General features: G+C 38.1%; 1 protein-coding gene across 2 annotated transcripts in view; it reads right to left on the bottom strand.

The window, feature by feature from the left end:
- Positions 1 to 21,807, bottom strand: part of PELI2 (pellino E3 ubiquitin protein ligase family member 2) — a 153,958-nt gene that overhangs the window by 85,366 nt on the left and 46,785 nt on the right. For both annotated transcript variants that reach the window (XM_087820266.1, XM_087820263.1), the window contains exon 2: positions 19,214 to 19,343. In XM_087820266.1, the coding sequence (XP_087676392.1) occupies positions 19,214 to 19,343 (130 nt within the window). The remainder of the gene's footprint in view (positions 1 to 19,213; positions 19,344 to 21,807) is intronic.

The raw sequence follows: 21,807 nt of genomic DNA on the forward strand, positions 1-21,807 counted from the left end.
GATAGTTTCCTTTGCTGTGCAGATGATTTTTAATTTGATGTAGTCCCACTTATTGTCTGCGTTTTTGGTGTCAAATCCAAGAAATCATTGCCAAGACCCATATCAAGGAGCTTACTCAACCCCTATATTAAATATTGGATATTTAATAAATGCCAGGAAATGAACAGAAATTCCAATCTTATGATTTGGGGTCTTAAATTAAACAATTTAATTCATTTTGAGTTGATTTTTGTGTATGGTGTACAACAGGAAACCAGTTTCATTCCATTGCATGTGGCTATCCAGTTTTCCTAACACTATTTATTGAAGAGACTATACTTTCCCAAGTATTCTTGGCTTTTTTTGTAGTAAATTAATTGCTGACCAGCTATTTTGAACCAGAACTCACCCATGAGGCCAGCTACTTTTCCATCATGACTGGTCAGCAAGGTGTTAAAAATTACTTAAATTAATGTACATGCAGACACAAGTTATCGAGTAACCAATCAGTAACATTTGTACACAGAAATATGTGTGTACTCATGACCAGTCAGCAAGGTGTTAATTAGTCACATATGCACAGGTTTATTTCTGACCTGGGCTTTCTTTCCGCTTAACTGATCTATGTATCTGTTTTTACATCAATACCATTTGTTTTGATTACTGTAGCTTTGTAATATAGTTTGAAATCAGGATGTGTAATGCCTCCAGCTTTCTTCTTTCTCAAAATTGCTTTGGCTATTTAAAGTCTTTTGTGGTTCCATATGAATTTTAGGATTGTTTTTTCTATTTCTGTAAAAAATGTCTTTGGAATTTTGACAGGGATTACACTAAATCTGGAGGTTGCTTTTGGGTCTGATTCACATTTAAACAACCAAAATTATCCCTGTGGAACCTCTCCAAAATCTAAGAAATGGTGGGCTATAAACTAAAACAGCAAAGATGGGGAAGTTTCTTCTGATGAGTGGTCTGTAGTATTTTAAGGTAGAAGGTGGTGGCATTTAGAGGAAAGGTATACCCACACATTTCATGAGTGCCAGTTTTCATAAATGAAAATATCTCCACTGCCACTAAAGCCTTTAACTAAACTGCCAAAAGGTCTTTCACACTGTAATTCTGTTTTATGGCCATTAAAACACCCAAGTAGCTGCATAACTGCTTTAGTGAACAGATGCTACTGAAACCTGCTTCAGCTTCAAACCAGCTATGAGGTGAGAATGGATGATGCTACGGGGCATCAAAGACAAAAAAGAGAAGTGGTGCCCTCAGCAGAGTGCTGTACATGGGAAGGTGAAACAGCTGCATCTCCATGTTTGTCTCTCGACACCCATGTCCCTAACTAGAGAATGAGAGAATGGTGAAAGGGTAAGAAGCAAACACAAAGACACAACATTACAAGTGAACAGTGAGAAGACTGAGCCCCAAGAGATTAGAAACATGCTTATTTTCTAGGTGCAGGGTCCCCTTTACAGGGATTGTTACAAAGAATATAAAAAAGGAATTATGTTCATTTTCTAGCCTTATTTACCTCTGGCTTGCATGCATCCTTCCACCTATATGGATGCCCAAAACCAGTTTTATTAAAACTTGTCAAGGAAAGACATTAATGAGCATCCAGTTTACAGCTTTAGATTTAATTCTCATCAATGGGAAGTAAACTCTACTGCACTCATTAGGACCATCACCCCATATAGTGAGTGCAGGGATATCTGAATTTAGCTGGCCCATGAATTCTAATAACAGAACCAACAGTAAGTCCTTATTTTCACATATGTGGAGGACAAGATCTTGAGCATACTAATCCCCTACAATTCCCCACTGGGTGAATTTTGAATGCCAGGAATTTTGTCTTTGGCATTCCCATGGCTAGTGGAGAAAGGGAGGCTGGAAAGGTATAGGGGCTACTCTGTGAAAAATTTCATGTGCCAGTGTCTGGACTTGGGGCCGTATCTTTGACATAATGAAGAATGACTCAAGCTTTCAACTGGGTGAGTTGATGTCACTGAGCAGAAATGGCAGTATAAAGGAGAGAGAGCTTCACATTACTCTAAAAGCATATTTAACACTTGAGTTACCTCTAAAAGGCATGAAGAGACTGTGGCCTTAACTGTTATGGAAAAACTATGGGCAGGTTCATCCATCTGTCCATTCAAGAACCATTGCCAATGTCTGCACTAGGGATTGGCAATGGAGTTGGGGAGGAGGGGACATTGGATCAGTGCAAATGTAGATTCCACAGAATCTGGGGACTATCTGGAGGTGAGGGATACATTCAGGGAAAGAAAAAGTTAAGCATAATGACAAGGTTCTTACTTAACTACAAGGCAGGTGGTATTGGGACTATAAGGAAAGACAGGAAATACAGAAGAGAGCCAGATGGAGAGAAGCAGGTGTTGAGACAGATACAGAGATACTACTTGGACAGGGAGAGAGGCAGGGATACACTGGAAAACGCTACCACTACAGAGGGAATGCTCATGGTCAGTAAGGCAATAAAAACACCTCATACTCAGCTGTGTTTTTATAAAAGTGCTTTTTACAGCATAAGAGTCCACAGATTTCAGAAACAGTGACTACTCGAAAAAAAGCAAGGTGACAAAGACTTTCATCAACTTCTCAAACCAAATAAGAATCCAACAAGAATTAAGAAACTTTGGCTCAAGCTAGCCAAGCAATCCCAGAGAGGTCCTATAACTCTAGGCCTCGGTTTTGTTTTGTTTTAAATAATTTTATTTTTCAATTGTAAAAAAGGTAAAAAAATATGAATAAAATGGCAATAAATACATATCCTATCAACAATTGAATCTAAAAATCAAAATAAATAAGCAGAACAGAAACAGACTCATAGACACAGAGAGCACTTTGATGGTTGCCAGAGGGAAGGGAGTTTGGGGGTGGGCGGAAGAGGGGAAGAGATCACGAAGTACAAATAGGCAGTTACGGAAGAGCCACAGGGATGTACAGTAGGCCTCAGTTTTAATGCTGGGAAAAGTAACCAGGTAGAATTAGAATCTTCCTAATGTAACACAGAAAAATGGGGGCAAATTATACACTCCTTCATTTTGACAAAAACAGAAGCTGACTTACCTTTTAAAAGCTCATTTTAACTTAAAATATACTTCTAAACTGAAGATTCTTATTCTTTATCAAAAGTGTGTTTTAAAAGTCAGAAACTCAAAACAACGTTCGAAGAATACCTCACTAACCTATCTGGAATGAACTCTTACGTATTTTTAACCTATAAACCAAGTATAATTCAACTGCTTGTATCACCACAGGAAATATTTTGCTGATTTACATTATTTCGGTCTGTCTGGGTATGTATGATTACAGGTTTGTTTGCAAATCCTTCCCTCTTCCTTTTCCATTCTAGAAATTTTAGAGGTTTTTTTTCTTTCAAAAATACCTTTGTTGCTCCTTCTCCTTCTCCCCCACCCATGCTCCTGCCCCTCTCCCCAAACACTGCTTTTTTTATTGTATGAAATTAGTAACGACTGCCAAAATCAAGGCTTTGGCAGAATGAATCCATCCTTATCAGGTTAGATAATGGGTTAAATTCAATGAGGAGGGAGCTTCAACTGACTAGGGTAACAGCGAAAATCAGCCTTCCTTCCAGCCCACACCCCCATGCTGAAGCCTCTCACCACCCTCCGTCCCAGGTTGGGGACAGGAGATCTTAAGTGTGTCTCCAACCCTGGGAAGAGAGGGGCTCCAAGAACTGAGACCAGAGCTGAGACCAGCTCTTCTTAATCCAGGCCAAAGCCAGATCAACCCCATACTGAAAGTCAGTTTCTAATGCACCCCCTCTATCTCCACGAAGCCCCATTTTGAACAATGGTTCCTGCCAAACAAGGAGGAGAGGGAACTGTCAGAGTCTGATACCAATTAGCTTTGCCGCACTGCCTGCCAGAGCATGAAGCAATGCAGCTTTTAAAAATAAAGACTAATCTGCTGAAAAACTTTCTCAATTATGATTTCCCCTCAGGTCTCTGTTCTGTGACACAGCAAAAAAATAAGGAGCAATGGCAGGAAGGAGGGGAAGGAAAGATGGAACAGGATACCCAATATTCTCATAATCAGTAATAATCATGGTTAACACTGAGCATTTACAATGTGCTAGGCTCCATTCTAAAAGCTAAGAACTTTACATATATCAACTCCTTTATCCCAACTTAGGAGCTGAGTAATATTATTTTCGGTCACTTGAGAGATGAGAAAACTGAGGGGCAGAGTAGTTATCACTGGCCAAAGAAGTGCTGGGATTTCACCACAGGAAGCTCACTCTAGAGCCTGCACTCTGAACCACACATTCCACACTGACTGGAATTAGAGTCTAAATCAGTGGGCTGATTGACTAGGCTGATTCTACCCTCCAAGGTGTGACACTCAGCCAACATCTGCAGACATTTTTGGTTGTCACAACTGGGAGCAGGGGATGCTATTGGCACCAAGTGGGTAGAGACCAGCGATGCTGCTAAGCATCCCACAGTGCACAGCACTGCCCCATAACAAAGAGTGATCCAGCCAAACAGTTTTGCCGAGGCTGAGAAACACTGGCCTTCTCCATAATCTCTTTCTCCTTTACCACTGTTAACCTGACAGTTTAGGGAGTAAAGAAGAGCAAGAAACATACAACACTAGAAATACATCAGTGTAATAAAAGACTAAGTGGAAGCAAATTCAGTAAATCAGTGCTACATTTTTTTATCTTCACCCGAGGATATGTTTGATTTTAGAGAGAGGAGAAGGGAAAGAGAGAGAAAAAAAAACATCAATGTGAGAGAAACATCGATCAGTTGCCTCCCAAATGCACCCCAACCAGGGATCAAACTCACAACCTAGGTATATGCCCTGACTAGGAATTAAACCTGCAACCTTTCTGGTGTACAGAATGACACCAACTGAGCCACCTGGCCAGGGCTTGGTGCTAATTTTTTTATTCAATTTTTCAAAAACAAACAAAAATAACTTCCCTTTAAATAGAAATAAAAGTGTTGTATTCTAAAACAAAACAAAATTTTTTATAAAGGAGTCAAAACTTCTTTAAAAAGCAAACTGATTTTGTATCACAATTCAAGTAGAAAACTTTTCAAAAATCACAGTTTGGGTTGCCAGATTTTGAAGACCATCAAGAGGTGGTGGCTCTACTGGAGGAATTCATGTTGTCTCAGTCTTACCTCTGAAGGGTGGCAAGGACAGAGAGCAGCTCCTCATGGGTTCTAGCAACACCCTTTATGCGAGAGCCCTTCTACCGCTGGTTGCAGACAATCAGATCTTAGCATCTGATGATTTCTCCTGCCTTCTCCTTTATGGCATGCGCAAGTCAACATTTCCATGTTGAGTTACAGGCTTTGCTGCTGGAAACCCACTACCCAATCCCAACCTCCCACCCAACTCCCTTACCCCCTGACCCCCACACTCCCTATGACTCATTGCTACCAACCAGCCAGCCACCCTTCATTTTCCCACCTGAGGATTCCATTAAGGTGTCAGGTAAAGATTAATTTTCACACACACAAAAAACCCCACACACAGTTCAACCAATTCAACTATCTGGAATGCTATAAATACATATTTTCTGAGAAAAGCTTTCATTTGTCTCTGAGCATAAGTTATTAATCTCCTTTGCACTTTCAGGAAATCATGTAAATTGACTGGGAAGTAACAGATTCTAAAATCATAGACCGTTGTTCACTCCATCAGTCACTGAACATTCCCCTCCAGGCACCTGCCGGTAAAGGCAGGGCCTACTCTCCAGAAGCTTGCAGACAACTGGGAACATAGACTCACAGGGACAGGTCTAATGTAAGCCAGGACACTGGGACACAGATTTCACAGGCAGGGGCATCTGAGAAGTCACTCACCTTACAGAATAAAGTTTTAAGGATGCTATTTTTTTGGAGAGCAATTAAGTAAGGGTTTAAATATTAAGCATGTGCTTACATTTTTAAATACTGAAATCTAACTACACAGTCAGTGAGAATGAGCATCTTCAGCACTTAAAAAAGGGAATCATTCTAAAGTCTTCTCAATTCCCTGATTATATTTACAGTGAGCAAAAATTGTTATCCTGGAGGGATACAGAGTGACTCTCAAAAGACCATATGATTCCATCACATCCTTACAATTCCCTTGTGAGGTAACCTAGAGAATTGTTACTAATTCCCAAGAACCCATCCTCGCCAGGAGGCGTTCGGTGTGTGTACTGTCCATTCTGTCTAAACCTCACAGCTGAAAGGGGCTGTTACACACAGAGGGGCTCTGTGGCTTGTCCTGGTCACACGGTTAGCAGAGGAAAGAGCCAAGACTCACTCCAGTTAGGTTTATCTGACATCAGAGTCTATGTTCTGTATGCCTCCTACATCAGGGTGCCTCCCTATTTCACAAATGTGAAAACTGAGAAAAATGTGGCAGCAGGCCCCTCGCTTTACACGTATACGTTTTTCAGGAGAGGAAAACAACACACATAAAATTCAAAGTTCAGTATAAAATTAGAGTTTTTCACCAAAATATTCAATTCTATAATTACTGTCTTAACAGGCAAATCAGTTTCCTAAGTGAGGTTACATTTTTAACTTGTGCAATAAGTAGTTAGATTTTAAAGTGCTATAAGCTATAAACATGAATGCTGGTAGCTGTTACTTCTGTTTGACTTCATATCCTAAAGTAAAACAGCTAATTTTTAAAAATACCTTTACTAATTTACAAAAACTTAACTGAGGTTTTAGTGTGATTAAAACTATAAAGCATACTAAACAACAAGATACATTCACACAGCAGTGAACAACCTACACCGTAGGTTCAATTTTCATAAAGTACAAAAACTAACCTACAGTACTGAGTCATGATGACAGTTAACTAACTAGTTACTGTGGGTGGGGAGGGGTGTGTGGGGCGGGGAGCAAGGGGATCCTTAGGGTAGTGGTAATGCTGTTTCTTGATCTGGCTACTGCTTAAAAGTGTGTAAACTATGAAAATTCATCAAACTCTACATGTATGATTTTTATACTTTAAAGAAAGTCTTCTTAAAATAAGAAGTGCTAGGTAAGATCTGTTTACCAGAATTCTCTTTCTTTTGCATTTTCAGGGAACCAAACTTAACAATATTACTTCTACCTAAATTATAAAATATAAATATCAATGATATTTAGAAGTTTAAAAATATGGTTTTCTTGGATTTATGATGCTAGATTACAGACAAAAATAATAAAAGTAATTTCTTTTAATGTTAGGGGAAAATTACTGATCTTGATATTAACAATTTGAAGCAGGCCCTATGGAAAAGACTAAAAAGATTTTATCTAACTATTCACGAGAAACAAAGCTCTACATTAGAAAAGACAGGACTACTCCTTTGTTCAAGAAGCAAGGACTAAAAATAATGTTGGCAGTCTACAGAATGTATGAAAAATCAAAACCAACTTAGGCCAGAAGCATTTTCACATAAGAATGCTTTCTCAAAATGTTCTAATTCATAAGTACATTATCCAGTGATGAAATACACTGATTTGCAAAGTTAGTGTGTTCACTAATTCAGAAACTATTCATTATCCAATCTCCAATGCTGTGATCCTAAAGAAAATGATAAATTAAATTGTAATGTTTATAAAGAAAACCTGTACTCAAATCATGAAGCTGCAGTTTTAATTTTTAATCTATTAGTGTATTTTATTTTATTCTTTAAATATATCTTTATTGATTTCAGAGAGAGGAAGGGAGAGGGAGAGAGAGAGATAGAAACATCAATGATGAGAGAGTCATTGATGGAGCCCACAAGCCAGGCATGTGCCCTGACCGAGAATCGAACCATGATCTCCTGGATCCTAGGTCGATGCTCAACCACTGAGCCACACCAGGTCGGGCTAGTGCATTTTAAATAAAAGTTTTTATATAATCAAACTGCCAATAATTAAGTGTGGATGCTGGGTTTTATCATATCTTGGACCTATTTACAGTTATTTATAACACATAATTAATACTTTTCAGAGAAACCAATCACTAACAACATTAGAAAACATTAATTAATCACTACCAAGTCCTAGTCTTATGATATGTTCCAAGTGTTTCCCTTCATGAGTCACTACCTGGAGGCAGAGAGTACTATTTGCAAGTATTTGATGCCTCTCCCTACAAAAGGATTATACATCCCCAACTCTGAATTCAGTTCACTACGAGACTCACTTTAGCCAGTGAAAAGCAAACATGGCACTTTCAGGTAGACGCTTTAAGAGCTATATCCTCTCTCTTACCACCTCCATGATCTTGGAAGTTTAAGTCAAGATGCCCCCTCCATCACCCTGAGTCCCTGAATTTCCACAATGAACCTAGTGCCCAAGCTGATCCACAATGGACATGAAATGTGAGTAATAAATATGCTGTGTTGTAAGCCCATTGAGACCTGGCGGTTGTTACTGCAGGATAACCTGGCCTATTTTGACTGACACAACTCTGTTTTCTAAAAATGAAAAGTGAGCCATGGAAAAGTATTTTGCCGACGAGTCGAAAGCTAGTAAACATGGGAAATTAAGAATTCAGAAAGCCTGAACTCCAAAGCCCACACTTTCATTCAATTCTCATTTTCATAATTTACAAAACTTAACTACTACTTCTTAAAACTGTTAATAACAAATATGTGATTCCTGAGATCAGATGGAAAAAATATCAGAGATGCACACAAGTTTTTGATAAAGCTGGTTATCACGATGGTATTTATAATAGAGAAAATTCAGAAACAATAGGAAAAGAGTGATTTTAATTTACAAAATATGCCCAAGTTACAAACTGACCTGTGCATGTGCCTGTGGGTTTGCAGAATACCAATGTGTAAGTTACTGGCCCATTTGAACAACCAGCTGTTTTAGCACATGCCCAAGGCAAGGCACACTATTTGGTTACACATTTGAGAAACTGTGCTGGGCAATGGGAATACAGACAGGAAAGATAGTCTCTGCCTTCAAAAAATTTGCCACCCAGCATGACGATACAGTAGGACAACTAACACAGTGTCAGAGCACTTGGGGGGATATACACATGTTTTTTCAAGTTTAGTGGATTTCTCACTGAGGCTGGGCAAAAGAACAGTGTCAGGGGAGATTCTAGAAGGAAATGACAACTGGGTTGTGTTTTAAAGAATAGTGGGAGTATAGGTGGTGTAGGAGTCTGGAGCACTTTGTAAGAAATGAGAGCGTCAAAGGTGTGGAGGGAAGGGAAAACGTGGCCACGGGGGAGTTTCACTTGAATGGCCAGGCTGGAACCTGGGAAAAGAGGGCCAGTCCTGCAGAGCTGACCTGGCAGCGGAATGAGGGTGAACAAACAGCAAAGCAAGAATGAGTTATGCACGAGACCTCCTGAGCCAGGCTCCAGCAGGCTCCCATCAACTCTAACTCTCTAAGACAAAACCAAAGGCTCCTGGAGCCCCTCATTCTTGCCTCACCAGTGACAGGGGTGTGATCAATGAAGAGTTTGTAAGTAGGTGTCCCTGCGAATCAGTCAGCAGCAGGACTTCAAAGGCTGAAGTACTTTCTCACAAAAGAGAAGGTCAATCGTGCACTTTAATGTGAAAGGTGATGGATGTAACAAAATGGGCCACAGCTAACCCAAGTCAGTCAGTGACACCTCTGTGGCCCTCCCTTGAAGGCTATGACTTCCTTTTAGCTGCACAGAATTTATTTTGATATACCTTTAACTACTTACTGTTGCAACTACCACTGCAAACAAACCCACTACTTCAACTCAAGCCTCCACCATTGTTCCTTTTGTTGAAAAGGCTCTTTCTGAATAGAATCTCATTTAAGACTGGACAGCTTATCCTAACAGGGCTCCTAATCTACAGAGGACCTTCCATCTTTACTAACAACTGTCTTAATTTATTTTATAGTTACAGCACTCCTAGTTTAGAAATAAGTGGATTTTCCAAGTCACACTCCTGGGAGGTGGGAGGATAAGGAGCGGAGCCCAGCTTGGTTCCCATCTTTCTCAGCACTTTCCATCTGCCACCTGCAACATCAGACCAACATGCCTGGGTCCTGGGCAACACACCTGGCTTCGTGACTCCTTATCAGGCTTCTCTGAACTTCTTCATGTCCCTCATTTGTAAAGTGAAGAGTCAGTCTGACTAAGTTTCTTCCAACTTTCATCTTCACTGTTCTTACAAAGGAAAGTTATAGCAGAAGATTCTTTTCCTCCACAAAACAACAACAACAAGATGGGTGTGTGTTAGTGCCTGAATCAGGGTCATAATTCAAGTAAGTTTGAGTAAAAGAATAATTATAAGTATAAATATAATTATTCTTCCACACTGATATGTTAAAAGCAAATCTTTAATAAAATTGTGCTTTAAGGACACACAAATTAAATATGATTTTTCCAACTAATATATGCATCAAGTCAATAATATAATTACTATATATCAGTAATACAGAAAAGGACAATGATAAGTTACTAAGTGCTAGAGTCAAGCTTTCCTGGTCCAACACTCTGGATCCAAAAGAATTTAAAAAGAAAAGAAACACAGAGCTCTTTCCCAGTCCCCCAATTCCTTCATGGCCTCCCCATTCTTTCCTTTCCACCAATATAAGGTTAAGAGCTACTCAGTAATACAAGGTACTCTGTATTTAATTTCCCTTAAAATAGCATATATAGGGTTTCTCTTGCTGCTATTAACACAAAACCTGGCAGCTACAAAGAACACAGATTTATTATCTCACAGATCTGGTGGTTTCTCTGCCCAAGTCTCTCAAGGCTGAAATCACAGGCTGTGTTCCGTTACAGAGGCTCAAAGGAAGAATCTGTTGCTGGGGACATTCAGGCTGCTGAAGAGTTGAATTCTACGTGATATAGGACTAAGGCCTCTGTTTCCCTAAAAACTGCCTGCCATAGTTGTGCTCAGCTTCTACAGGATGCCACATTCCTTGGCTCATCGTGCCTTCCTCCATCTTCAGAGCCAGGGACCCCGGGTTGAGTCCTGCTCAGACTCCACACTTTCCCTGCTTCCCTTGCACATCTCTGTGAGACTTCTACCTCCCTCTTCCACTTTCAAAGATTCCTGTGACTAAAGTGGGCTCACCCCAACAACCCAAGAGAAGCTCCCTATTTTATGCCCTTAATGCCATCTGCAAAATCCCTTCAGCTGTGAGGTGACTTAAACACAGGTCCCAGAATTTAAGGGGTGGGCAGCTTCAGGGGTCATTATTCTGCCAACCATACTGTAAATACAGAAAAGACATAAATATCTCTTTTACTATAAAACAATGAACAATTCTTCTGCCACACCACACAGCAAAGCAGAGATTTTTCCTAAATATCAATGAACAGAAATGAAGAAGGCAATGACCTTGTGATTATTCTGAACACACAAAAATCCCATTAGCTGTTAATGCTTGCAACAATGAAACTATCTATGCTAGAAGAAGGGTCAGAGAAAACAAAAATGTTAGTGTCGAACTATATTAACTGCAGAAACTAAGAAAAATGTAATATTCTGAATCAACTCTTTCTGGAATTATTCACAGTAGGTACTGTGAATCATACTTCAAATTTTAATTTTAAAAAATACACTAAAGTATCTTACAACCTACCTTAAAGACTCACACAAATCTGAAGGGAAATGGTGATAAATAATTATGCTGTTTTAGTGCATGTCAAACTGCCTAACTTAAGCACAGCAGTAAAAATTTCAGTATTTTATTTAGGAGATTTGAAGGAAAATGTACTTAAACAAGAAAGTAAAAATCTGAGCAAAAAAAAATAAGGGAAAATAACAGCTCCAAATTACTAAATTTACACTATTTGCAATGGTAAAACTGTGAAAAACTTTATAAAAACATAAAAGTAGTGATCACCCAAATTTACAGAAACGTAGTACATAGTTAATAATAACCAATTCTTTTTTGTTTGTTTGTTTTTTTGTTAAACTTCACCGGATGATATTTTTTCAATTGATTTTTTTTTTTTTTTTTTTTTAGAGAGAGTGTGGGGGGAGGTGAGACAGAGAGAGAAAGAGAGAGAGAAACATTGATGTGAAAGAGGCACATTGAACATCAATTGTCGCCTCACGCATGAGTCCCATCTGGGGCCAGGGATCAAAACTGCAACCAGGTATGTGCCCTTGGCTGGGAATAGAGCCCGCAACCCTCTGGTGTGCAGCCAACGTTCTAACTACTGAACCACACCAGCAAGGGCAATAACCAATTCTTGATGTTAAAACTCAAGCTATGTAAAACCCAAAATGAAATAATTACCTAATCACATATATTTATGAAAATTATTCATGTCAGGAGTGATAATATTTAATACTCAGGTAATAAAAATATTAAGTATATACATAAAATTTTAATACGATTCCACTTATTCTCTAAATAATATGAACTACACACAGTTAATAAATAATATGAACTACGCACATGTGATGCAAGTGAGAACATCAATCATTCATCAAATCATGCTAATAATTTCCAAGTCATCTGTTAAGTGTTAAGAATTACTGGTGTAATCCTTTATTTGCTGTTATCTGTCACAAGCTAAGCAATGCCTGAGCTGTTTTTAAATAACAAACCCAAACTCTTCCAATAGCATCCCCTATTTAATTGAAAATAGACAAGACAATGGGTGAATTGAGTCTTGAAATATAGAGACTTTCCCATAACATCATATTATTCAAGGTACACAGCTTATTACCTTCTACTGAACGAATGTCAATTAAATTCTATTTTTTTCTAGCTCTAATAATATTGAGATTTTTATAATCACTATTTCTATTATCACCTAAAACCATGGAAATCACTTATTGAACTGTCATATTTAATAATCTAGCTTAATTTTACAAAATTTTACTTTCAATCTATGGTGCCTTAAAAACATCAACTGGCTAAATTTCAAGAATCAATACATTAAAAGAAAGTTATTACAAGTTAATTACAGTCTTCAGATTGCCATCAAATAAGTGTATTTTCACATAACTTGTTGGATAATTTAATTTTTCTCTTGGAATATTTTGCTTCATTACAAATTTGATTCTCTAATATTCTCTACTTCTCTATCACAGTTTCCTGTATTTGGTTTTATATGTTCTATCACCTACTAGTTGTCAAGTAAATCTATCTGTTTTAATTATCGAAAAGTTCCTTCTTCTAAAAACAAAGAATTAAGAATGGTTAGAATAGCATGTAATAAAGCCAAATCTCTAAAAAATTTAATTATTCAAAATTCTATCTCACAATTTCTATTAAAGTGAATATTCAAGTCTTCATGTGATTTCTGACCTGAGTTTGCATCAATAATACCACAGGCTGTCCATCCAAAGCCAAACACTTCATTAATTCAATTCTAAGTTCTTAGATATGTTATTTAACTTGATGGCATAGATCTGATATAAGATAAATATAAAAATATTTTTAAAATGTTAAGTAGCTTACTTGATTTTTATCTTTCTATGGTATCATGCAGAGATAACTAAATATAGTAAGACAGCATCAAATGAAAATATTCATAAGTTTTTCTAGAATGTAAGCTGAGCCTTTTTCTAACACTAAACTTGTACCATCTGGATAAAATTCATAAAGTTTTCAGGTAAATATTTCTTACTGAGACAATATTTCTTGATTATGACAATAAAGTTTAATATATCTCAGATGTTGTTCCTTCCAACTCCACAAATTCAACAAAAGCCATCATTTATCTTTAAAGTCTTAAATACTGCATGTTAAGTAACTTATTAAATCATTTATTTGTGAAATGGTGGGAACTTTGTCAACAATGATGGAAATTTCACAGCCTAGATTTACGTTCTCTAAAAAAGTTGTTTTTTATCTCAACAGACATGGTTTACAAAAATCAGGACTAGAGCTCTAAACGGCCATGACACATTCACATAAAAACTATTTTTAAAGTCTTAATACATACTTTAAGTTCAGAAAATTATTTAAAATGTAAATAATCTCCTTACTAGTAATTAGTCTGTTCACAGTCTATTTCTTCATGATTCAGTCTTGGTAGCTAGTATGTTTCTAGGAATTTAGCCATTTCCTCTAGGTTGACTCTTTTGTTGGCACATAATTGTTCATCGTAGGCTCTTATGATCCTTTGTATTTTTGTGGTATCAGTTATAACCTTTCCTTCATTTCTAATGTGATGTATTTGAGTCCTTTCTTACTTCCTTGGTGAGTCTCGCTAAAGGTTTGTCTATTTTTGTTTATCTTTTCAAAAAGCCAGCTCTTAGTTTCATTGATCTTTTCTATCATTTTTTTGTATCTTATTTATTTCTGCTCTTTGTTATGTCCTTCCTTCTACTAACTTTGGGCTTCCTTTTTTCTTCTTTTTTCTCATTCCTTAAAGTATAAAGTTAGGCTGTTTGTATTTATAGTTTTGTTGAAATAAGTTATTCTTCAGTCTAGAAATACAAATTATTTGTTTTAGGTTTATATCCCTGTATATTATCAAAAGGTATTCTGGGCTGCAGTTTATTACTACTATTTCCTTTTTTCTTCATGGACAGATTCAGACTATTCATGTTTATGATATCTAAGGGGATAAAACTTATCCAAATGGAAGCTATGTCATCCATTGCCACCAAGATTCAGGTTGGATAGACAAGACAGACGGTGAGTGCTTCAAAAGTAAACCTGACTACAACCTACAAAATTAGCTTGAACTAAAGAGTTTATACTGAAATGTATGCATTAATTCTGCCACTTCACACAGTTACCACTGCATTATTCACTGACTAATAAGGAAGAGTTTCAGTGTCTTATCGACCAGCAGAGCCATTCCAGTGCAAAGAGCTAAAGAGTAATCCTGGTTGTAGCAATCACGTTAAATAGCCCTAATTTCCCTCTAAACTGTCACTGTACAACCACTGACATTTTCCATCCTGAAATATGCCTGCTGGAACCAAGTGATATTCAAGTTACTTTTTAAAAGGAAAAATAACCCCCCAAAAAAGGAGGTTTCTATACAGCACAATCTAAGAAGGGAAAATCAATCATGTGAAGAGCTTTCCACAGTAATGTTGCCTAATTTAAACCATGTTGCTAACAAAATATTCACCTATCAGGCACCATTCACCACCACCACCACCACCATCATCGTACTATTTAGATTACATATGAGCAAAATAGTTGGCCCACATCATTAAAAAGCAAAGGAACAAACATAAATAAACTCTCAGCCATATCATACCATTCCCTTCAATGTTTCCCCCCTCAGGAAAAAATTCCAAATTCTCCAACCAGGCTCACAAGAGCTCCAGAGCTGTCTGCTCTCCTGGCTAGCTAGCTCCTCCTTACAGCTTACAGCTAACAGCTCACAAGCCACTTCCTCAGATTCCTCCCTGTCTACCCAGCCTCAACTCTGCACTCCTTTTCTCACAGCACCTTATTCTTTCCCACCACTGTGATTTTTCACAATGCGCAGTTAAACATGTATTCACATGATTACTTACTATTTGCCTACTTCCTAGACAATTAGCTCCATGCAGGCACGTTTTGTTGACTATAGTATATCTAATAGCTAGCATGATGCCTGGCCATATCAGAGCTAGCTAGATAAATATTTGGTGAGTAAATGAATGGATGAATAAATTGCTAAATGCCCTATGTCTGTGTAACAGAAATGCCAAAAGTAAAACATGGCTTAAGCGTTCTTTATTAAAAACACACACATACATTATACAATAGGAGAAATAACTTTGAGCAAATATGTACACAACTAAAGATTACACAAATAGAGGTTACACAACAGTAGCATACTTGCCACCCTCATCTGACTTAGCTTAGACACTGGCATGCATGGAAGACTAAGAGGTCCCATTTCCCAGCTGCCACTACCAACAGCAAACGGCTACTCCCTGTTTTGCCCCCAGTCTGTGAGGCAGAGGAAATGATATGGCAGAAGGAAGAAACAACATAGTCAAAAGGCCAGTGCTCAAATTCTAATCATGGTAACCACATCCACCCTTCTAGCTCTCACTTTTACAACTGATGACCCTTTCATTACCAATACTGCAGAATCAGAACTTTCAGAGAAGACAAACTCTGATGTGAAATGGGGTGAGCAAGAAAAAGACAAGAAAAACAATCCAGCAGGACTTGGGAAGGGACCAGAGCCACAGACTCACAAAGAACAGGTGCTGAAAGAGAATCTGAGGTGAAGTCAACAACATAAATGGACAAGCGAAGTGGGCTAACAACTGGGGCAAATAAGGACAGGCGAAAGGGACAGATGTATTGATGGGGTAAGAAAGTAAATGTAAACACAAGTAGAATGAACTGGAAAAGTGGAATGGAAGTGGCAGCCACTGAAATTGAGCTAAAGCACTATATGAACCATGGATGCTAATGTATGTTTAACAAGGGGTTGGGGAGAAAATAGATTGGCCTGTGTAGGTACAAAATCACTGAAATATGCAGAAGAGTGAACTGCAGGTCAGTGAGGTCAGGAGTAGGGTTAGGGCAACTTAAGTTAATAATGTAGGGTTAAAAAGAGGAGACCGAAATGGAAAAAGAATACAGTCACGTCTAGTTCCATGAACGGGAAGAGATGAAAAAACCAGTAAAAACAATGTATCACTAAAAACCAGGATTCAGTTAAAGTGAGGCAGTAGGAAGAGCATCTGAAAAAAAAGTTAAATATATGAGAGATTGTATCAAAGGGGCCAAAGGAGAAGGTGACAGCTGGAGTAGCAGGGCAAAACTGATCAGGGATGGGAGCTGGAGAGGAAACAGGAGTGAGTGATTTGTGACTAAGGTGCTAGGCTGCAATACTAGGTGTAAGGCCCTCAACCTACAGGCGCCAAGATGAACAGGATGCGTGAGGGAAGTACAATATGGGGTGTTTGATCAGTTCCTCAAGAAATATGTCTGGTCTACTCATCTCCCTTGGTCATGGCTGACTGACCTAGACTGGGCCTATCAGATTCTCATTCCTGAAAATTTAAAGCCTTTAAAAGAGATACAAGGTAGTTGGAGCCAAGTCATTTTATAACGCCCTGGAAAGAATACCCATGTTAACTCCTGTTGATACTCTGCTTCTCATAAAACCTAGTTACGCAGCTTTTCCCCCCAATTCTGAGAGCTGTTCTCACCTTATCCTTTAATAATTTCTCCCTTTTTGCTTCCTTTTTTTAAAGCCAGAATCATTTATGTTCCTTATCACCAAAGTATCTGACCTGATTCAACGTGGCTCCTGCCTATAGCCAACTCTTTCATTTTGTAAATGAGGCAACTGAGGCCCTGAGAATATATTTTCCCCAGGTTATAAGATGAGAGGGTCAAGGCCAAAACCCAATTTGCCTTACTACTAGACTGCAAGTGATAGTTTTAAACACAGATTTACAAAGACAAATACCAAAAGATTTATAATCTTAAAAACTTCAGGTAAAATGTAGGTATATGTATAAAACACAACAGGCTAAAACTGGAGCAGATGGAGACGGAAAATGAGTAAGAAAGAGCCACCGACCTTCCAATCGAACCTAATTTTCATGTTTATCATAACACGGAGCCTGAGCAGTCAGATTTCTATAAAATTTTTAAAAAATATCTAAAGCCATTGTATTAATACAAAATCTGAGATTAAAAAAAAAAGTAAATGTGCCCGGCTGGGCATGGCTCAGCAGTTGAGCGTCGATCTAGGATCCAGGCGATCGGGGTTCGATTCCCGGTCAGGACACACGCCCAGGTTGTGGGCTCGATCAATGACTCTCATCATTGATGTTTCTCTCTCTCCTTTCCTCTCTCTGAAATCAATAAAGATATATTTAAAAAAAAAAAAAAAGTAAATGTAATAAAAATGTACAGAGCCAGAGGAAGGAAAGATAAATGTCAACACACAGACAAAATTATAAGGACCACATGTATAATATTAGAATTTTTTTGGCACTCATCCCATGCTCAAAAACATTCCTCTTGGTGTCCTGTCCTTCTTTACCAAATATTTTTGGACTATAAAATGTTTCTAATATTTCCTTGACTTTCTCAGATCCTGTTGCTATCTCACCTCCTCCATTTCTCAGAATCTTTCTAAACCCGATTTCCTTTGTTTTCCCTTTAAAGTGTCCTTCCCTTTCAAAAACTTCTACTTTATTCCCCTTCTCTAGCCAAAAACTTTGCCACTAAATATTCATCTTTCCTTTCCTGTTTCCTTGGTACTTGATACTTTCTTGTCTAACCATTCCCTCATTAATATAAGACAGTCTTAATTGGTCTTAATTGGTACAGTCTAGCTAACTTTTCCCATGCACTGCTTCAGAATCAACCACAGAAGCTTTTTAAATAAAAACATTGACAAAAGTGATCTGTTTCTAAGACTAAGGATAAATACCAAATGTGTTTCCACGAAGTCATTCATTCCTCTTTGAACATGGGTTTTCAGTAAAAGGGAGAATCGAGTCTCTTATTTATTCCAGATGGTCGAAACCCATGATGATAAATGTGTAGAGCCAGTGCCCCATGTGAAATACTTCAGGTAAGTATAATCATTTTATAGAAAGGGAAACTATATTACACATTAAAGAATCTATTTAATTAAAAGGAAAACTGTCATAAATCTAACAGGTAGACTATATCAACCAAAATGGAAACTGAGATTTCTGTCCCACTTATATATCAGAGGACAAATGAAATAATCCTAAAAATTAACATTTTATTCACTTGAAATTTATGAGAGGAAGTTTGTATAGCACTTAACTGTTTACTTCCAATCTTTCTAATAATTACACAAATTCAATTCCACATACATGTAGATTATGTGAAAACACTCACTACTCAACAGAAGGGAAAGAACAAATCTTAATGATGTTTACACCAAGATTTAATAAAAAACACTCTTTAAATTAAAGAACAGCATTTAACTTTGAACCACAACTACTCTAAATTGATACATGCTAGTTTCACTACAACCTAAAGCAGAGATTTATAATGAGGTGGGCAAGAGGGATTTGCTCATCCCATCCTTCAGGGGACATGAGGCAAAGTCTGGAGACATTTTTGGTTGTCACAATGTTGGTGGCAGTTGGCGGTGGTGTGGGACTGATGTGCTATGGGCATCTACTGGATCAAGGGACGCTGCCAAATACCCTGCAATGTACAGGACAGCCCTTCACAACCAAAAATTATCCAGTCTCAAATGGCTGAGAAATTGTCCTACAAAGAAATAAAACTGAAAGGACAAGGAATAATACAGAATCCCTGTGAGTCACACTGTCTGCCGAGCCCTTCCCAGTGGTGCAGAAGCCACCTACCTTGGATGCCTGTGGTGTGGATATCACGTGGACGGTGCTGGGTTTGACTCCATTAGCCTTGGGTCGTTTATAGAGAGCAAATCTGCTTTTCCTACGGCCTCTGTCTCCATTAGGTAAAGCACCATTGTACCTATAAACAAAAATGAAAGAGTTCACTTATTTAAAGATTTTTTTTTTAAAGTTTTAAGATGAAAAGTTAGAATAAGGGTAAAGACAGGACTGGTCATAAAAGAATTGCCCACTAAACACCACACAAAAGGGAAGGGTTGCAAAACAGACGTCAGCTATAATGAAATTCAAATCACTTCCACAAACTTAATTTAGGAGTGATGTACAATGTAATTATAGGTTTCATATTCTATAAAGTCACTCTTCAAATCTTTTTGGAAACAGAGTGTAAATAAGCAAACGAGGATTCTATAGAGACTGTATTAGTGCTGGCTCAATTCAGCAAGTGTAGTTGAATGGATCCCAGAGAAACACTCAAGAAATATTTCTAAATGAACTAGTTAGAAAATAGCATACTAATTGAACCTCATCTCTCACTCCAAAATCATGCTAATATCTATAGGATCTTTATTTTTAAAAAGACCAAATTTAGTTACTTATATTCTTAAAAGTTCTAAATTCTCTACAACTCATCCTCATTTCTATTTGAAGCCTACACTCTCAGGTTAGCCAAGAAATAGCTTGCAAAAATAAAACATAAAATATGACTCGACAAGAAGGCTGCCCATAAAATGACTGAAAGTTTAAAAAAAAAAAAAAGATGAGTTTTAGTCCACAAACTGGAGAGTATTATGCTAGGGGAAATAAGCAAGTCAGAGAAAGACAAATACCATATGATCTCACTAATATGTGGACTCTAATGAACAAAATAAACTGATCATGAAGAAAATGGAACTGGAAGAATGGATACATGGAACAGACGGGCGGTGCCCAAGGGGACGGGGGTGGGGGTGACTGGATAAAGAAGGTGAAGGGATTAGCTAAACAATATATATGCATAACCCATGGACATGAACAATAGTTTGGTGAAGGCAAAGGGAGGAAGAAGCAGGGGTGGATGGAGGTGGGCAAAGGGGTGTGGGGAAGGGGGATACCTGCAATTATGTAAACATTAAAATTTTTTTAATAAATTAAGTTAAATTTAAAAACCTATCAAATAACTTAAAAAGTCACCTGGAAAACAAATGAGGTCCTTAAGCAGACTTCCTGTATTAATACCTTAAGCTAATATCAGTGTTTAAAATAAATGCAGGATTGCAGGTGGAGTTTCTGTTTCCAACTGTATTTTTTGAATTAAAGGGTCCTCATATGTTCCGACCACTGTCTCAAGTTGCCACACTGACATGACTATTCTCCACCTCTCCCTTGGCAATTCTTTTCAAGAAGAGAACCCAAAGAAAACCACATTTACATGGGTAAGTGTGACAGCTGCAAGGGTCCTTCCAAACACCAAAGGCGGGCAGCACATCTGGTGGCTGGTCGTTGTCCTATCACTCTTGCCTTTGCCACTCACTCGCTCATACCCAGAAGAACGGCATGGTGGCCAGTATGGCAGAGAGGGGACATGAGGCCCACTGAGAACAGTAGTTTTGTGTGTTTGTTTTACAATTGGGTAGCTACAGTATGACAATGGATTTAAATTATCATTAGAAATTATTCCTGTTGTGTTTTAATGTTACATTTCCATCACAACGGAATGCCAGCTACATAAAAATGTCTCTAGAATACAGAGACAATTTATTTCAAGTCTATTCATCTCCTTTTTCTGAGGCAAGATCAGAATAGTGTACATTATTTTTAAAACATATTTGTGATTAATATAATGAACATATCCATGAGTAAACAGCCATTTAAACCCACTTTGCTTTAATATATTTCCGTATCACTTAAATCAAGATGAGCATTCTGTATTAGGAGAAACATGTGAATCAATTAAAGCCAGGACTCCAAACGATTAAGAGGAGCATTTTCACCCCCGTGGCCCAGAGGCAACTGGTACCAGATCTAGCCAGGTTTCCTGCACCCCTCCCATTTCCCTGGCTCTCTAATACATCTTCCTCTCAACTACCCACTGCTGGTCAACAGGATCCAACCTAATAAGAGCATGGCAGACACTTTTTAGGGATCTGCTCACAATAGTCCCTCTCAGGAATCTATCCCTTCACTGCCTAAGGTGAACCCCAGCACCATGTGTGAATGAAATGGTCGGGCCAGCACCCTCCACTCCACCCTGGCTGGAGGTGGACATCTGGCCCAAGCTAGCCAATGGCATTCTTATCCCAGAAAAAATGGGACAGAGAGACAACCAGCCCATCTCTGTGGATGGCTAGAGCTGTAAAACGTAAGCACAGGATCTGTGTGGATGTCACAACCTGTTATGTGAATGAAGCAGCAGAGAAAGTGAGGAATGAAGCAGATGAACAGAGACAAGTAGCAAACAGAGATAAAAAGAGAGGATCCTTAAGGGCTTCCATTGGCCCAGATACACTCTGACCCTTGTTCATGAAATTCTTGAAATTCTTTTTAGTTTTAGCTAACTCAAGTTGGTTTCTGCTACTTACAAGCTGTATCTAATATAAAGGGAA

This window comes from Miniopterus natalensis, chromosome 1 (genome assembly GCF_054644295.1).
Source record: "Miniopterus natalensis isolate mMinNat1 chromosome 1, mMinNat1.hap1, whole genome shotgun sequence".
NCBI lineage: Eukaryota > Metazoa > Chordata > Mammalia > Chiroptera > Miniopteridae > Miniopterus > Miniopterus natalensis.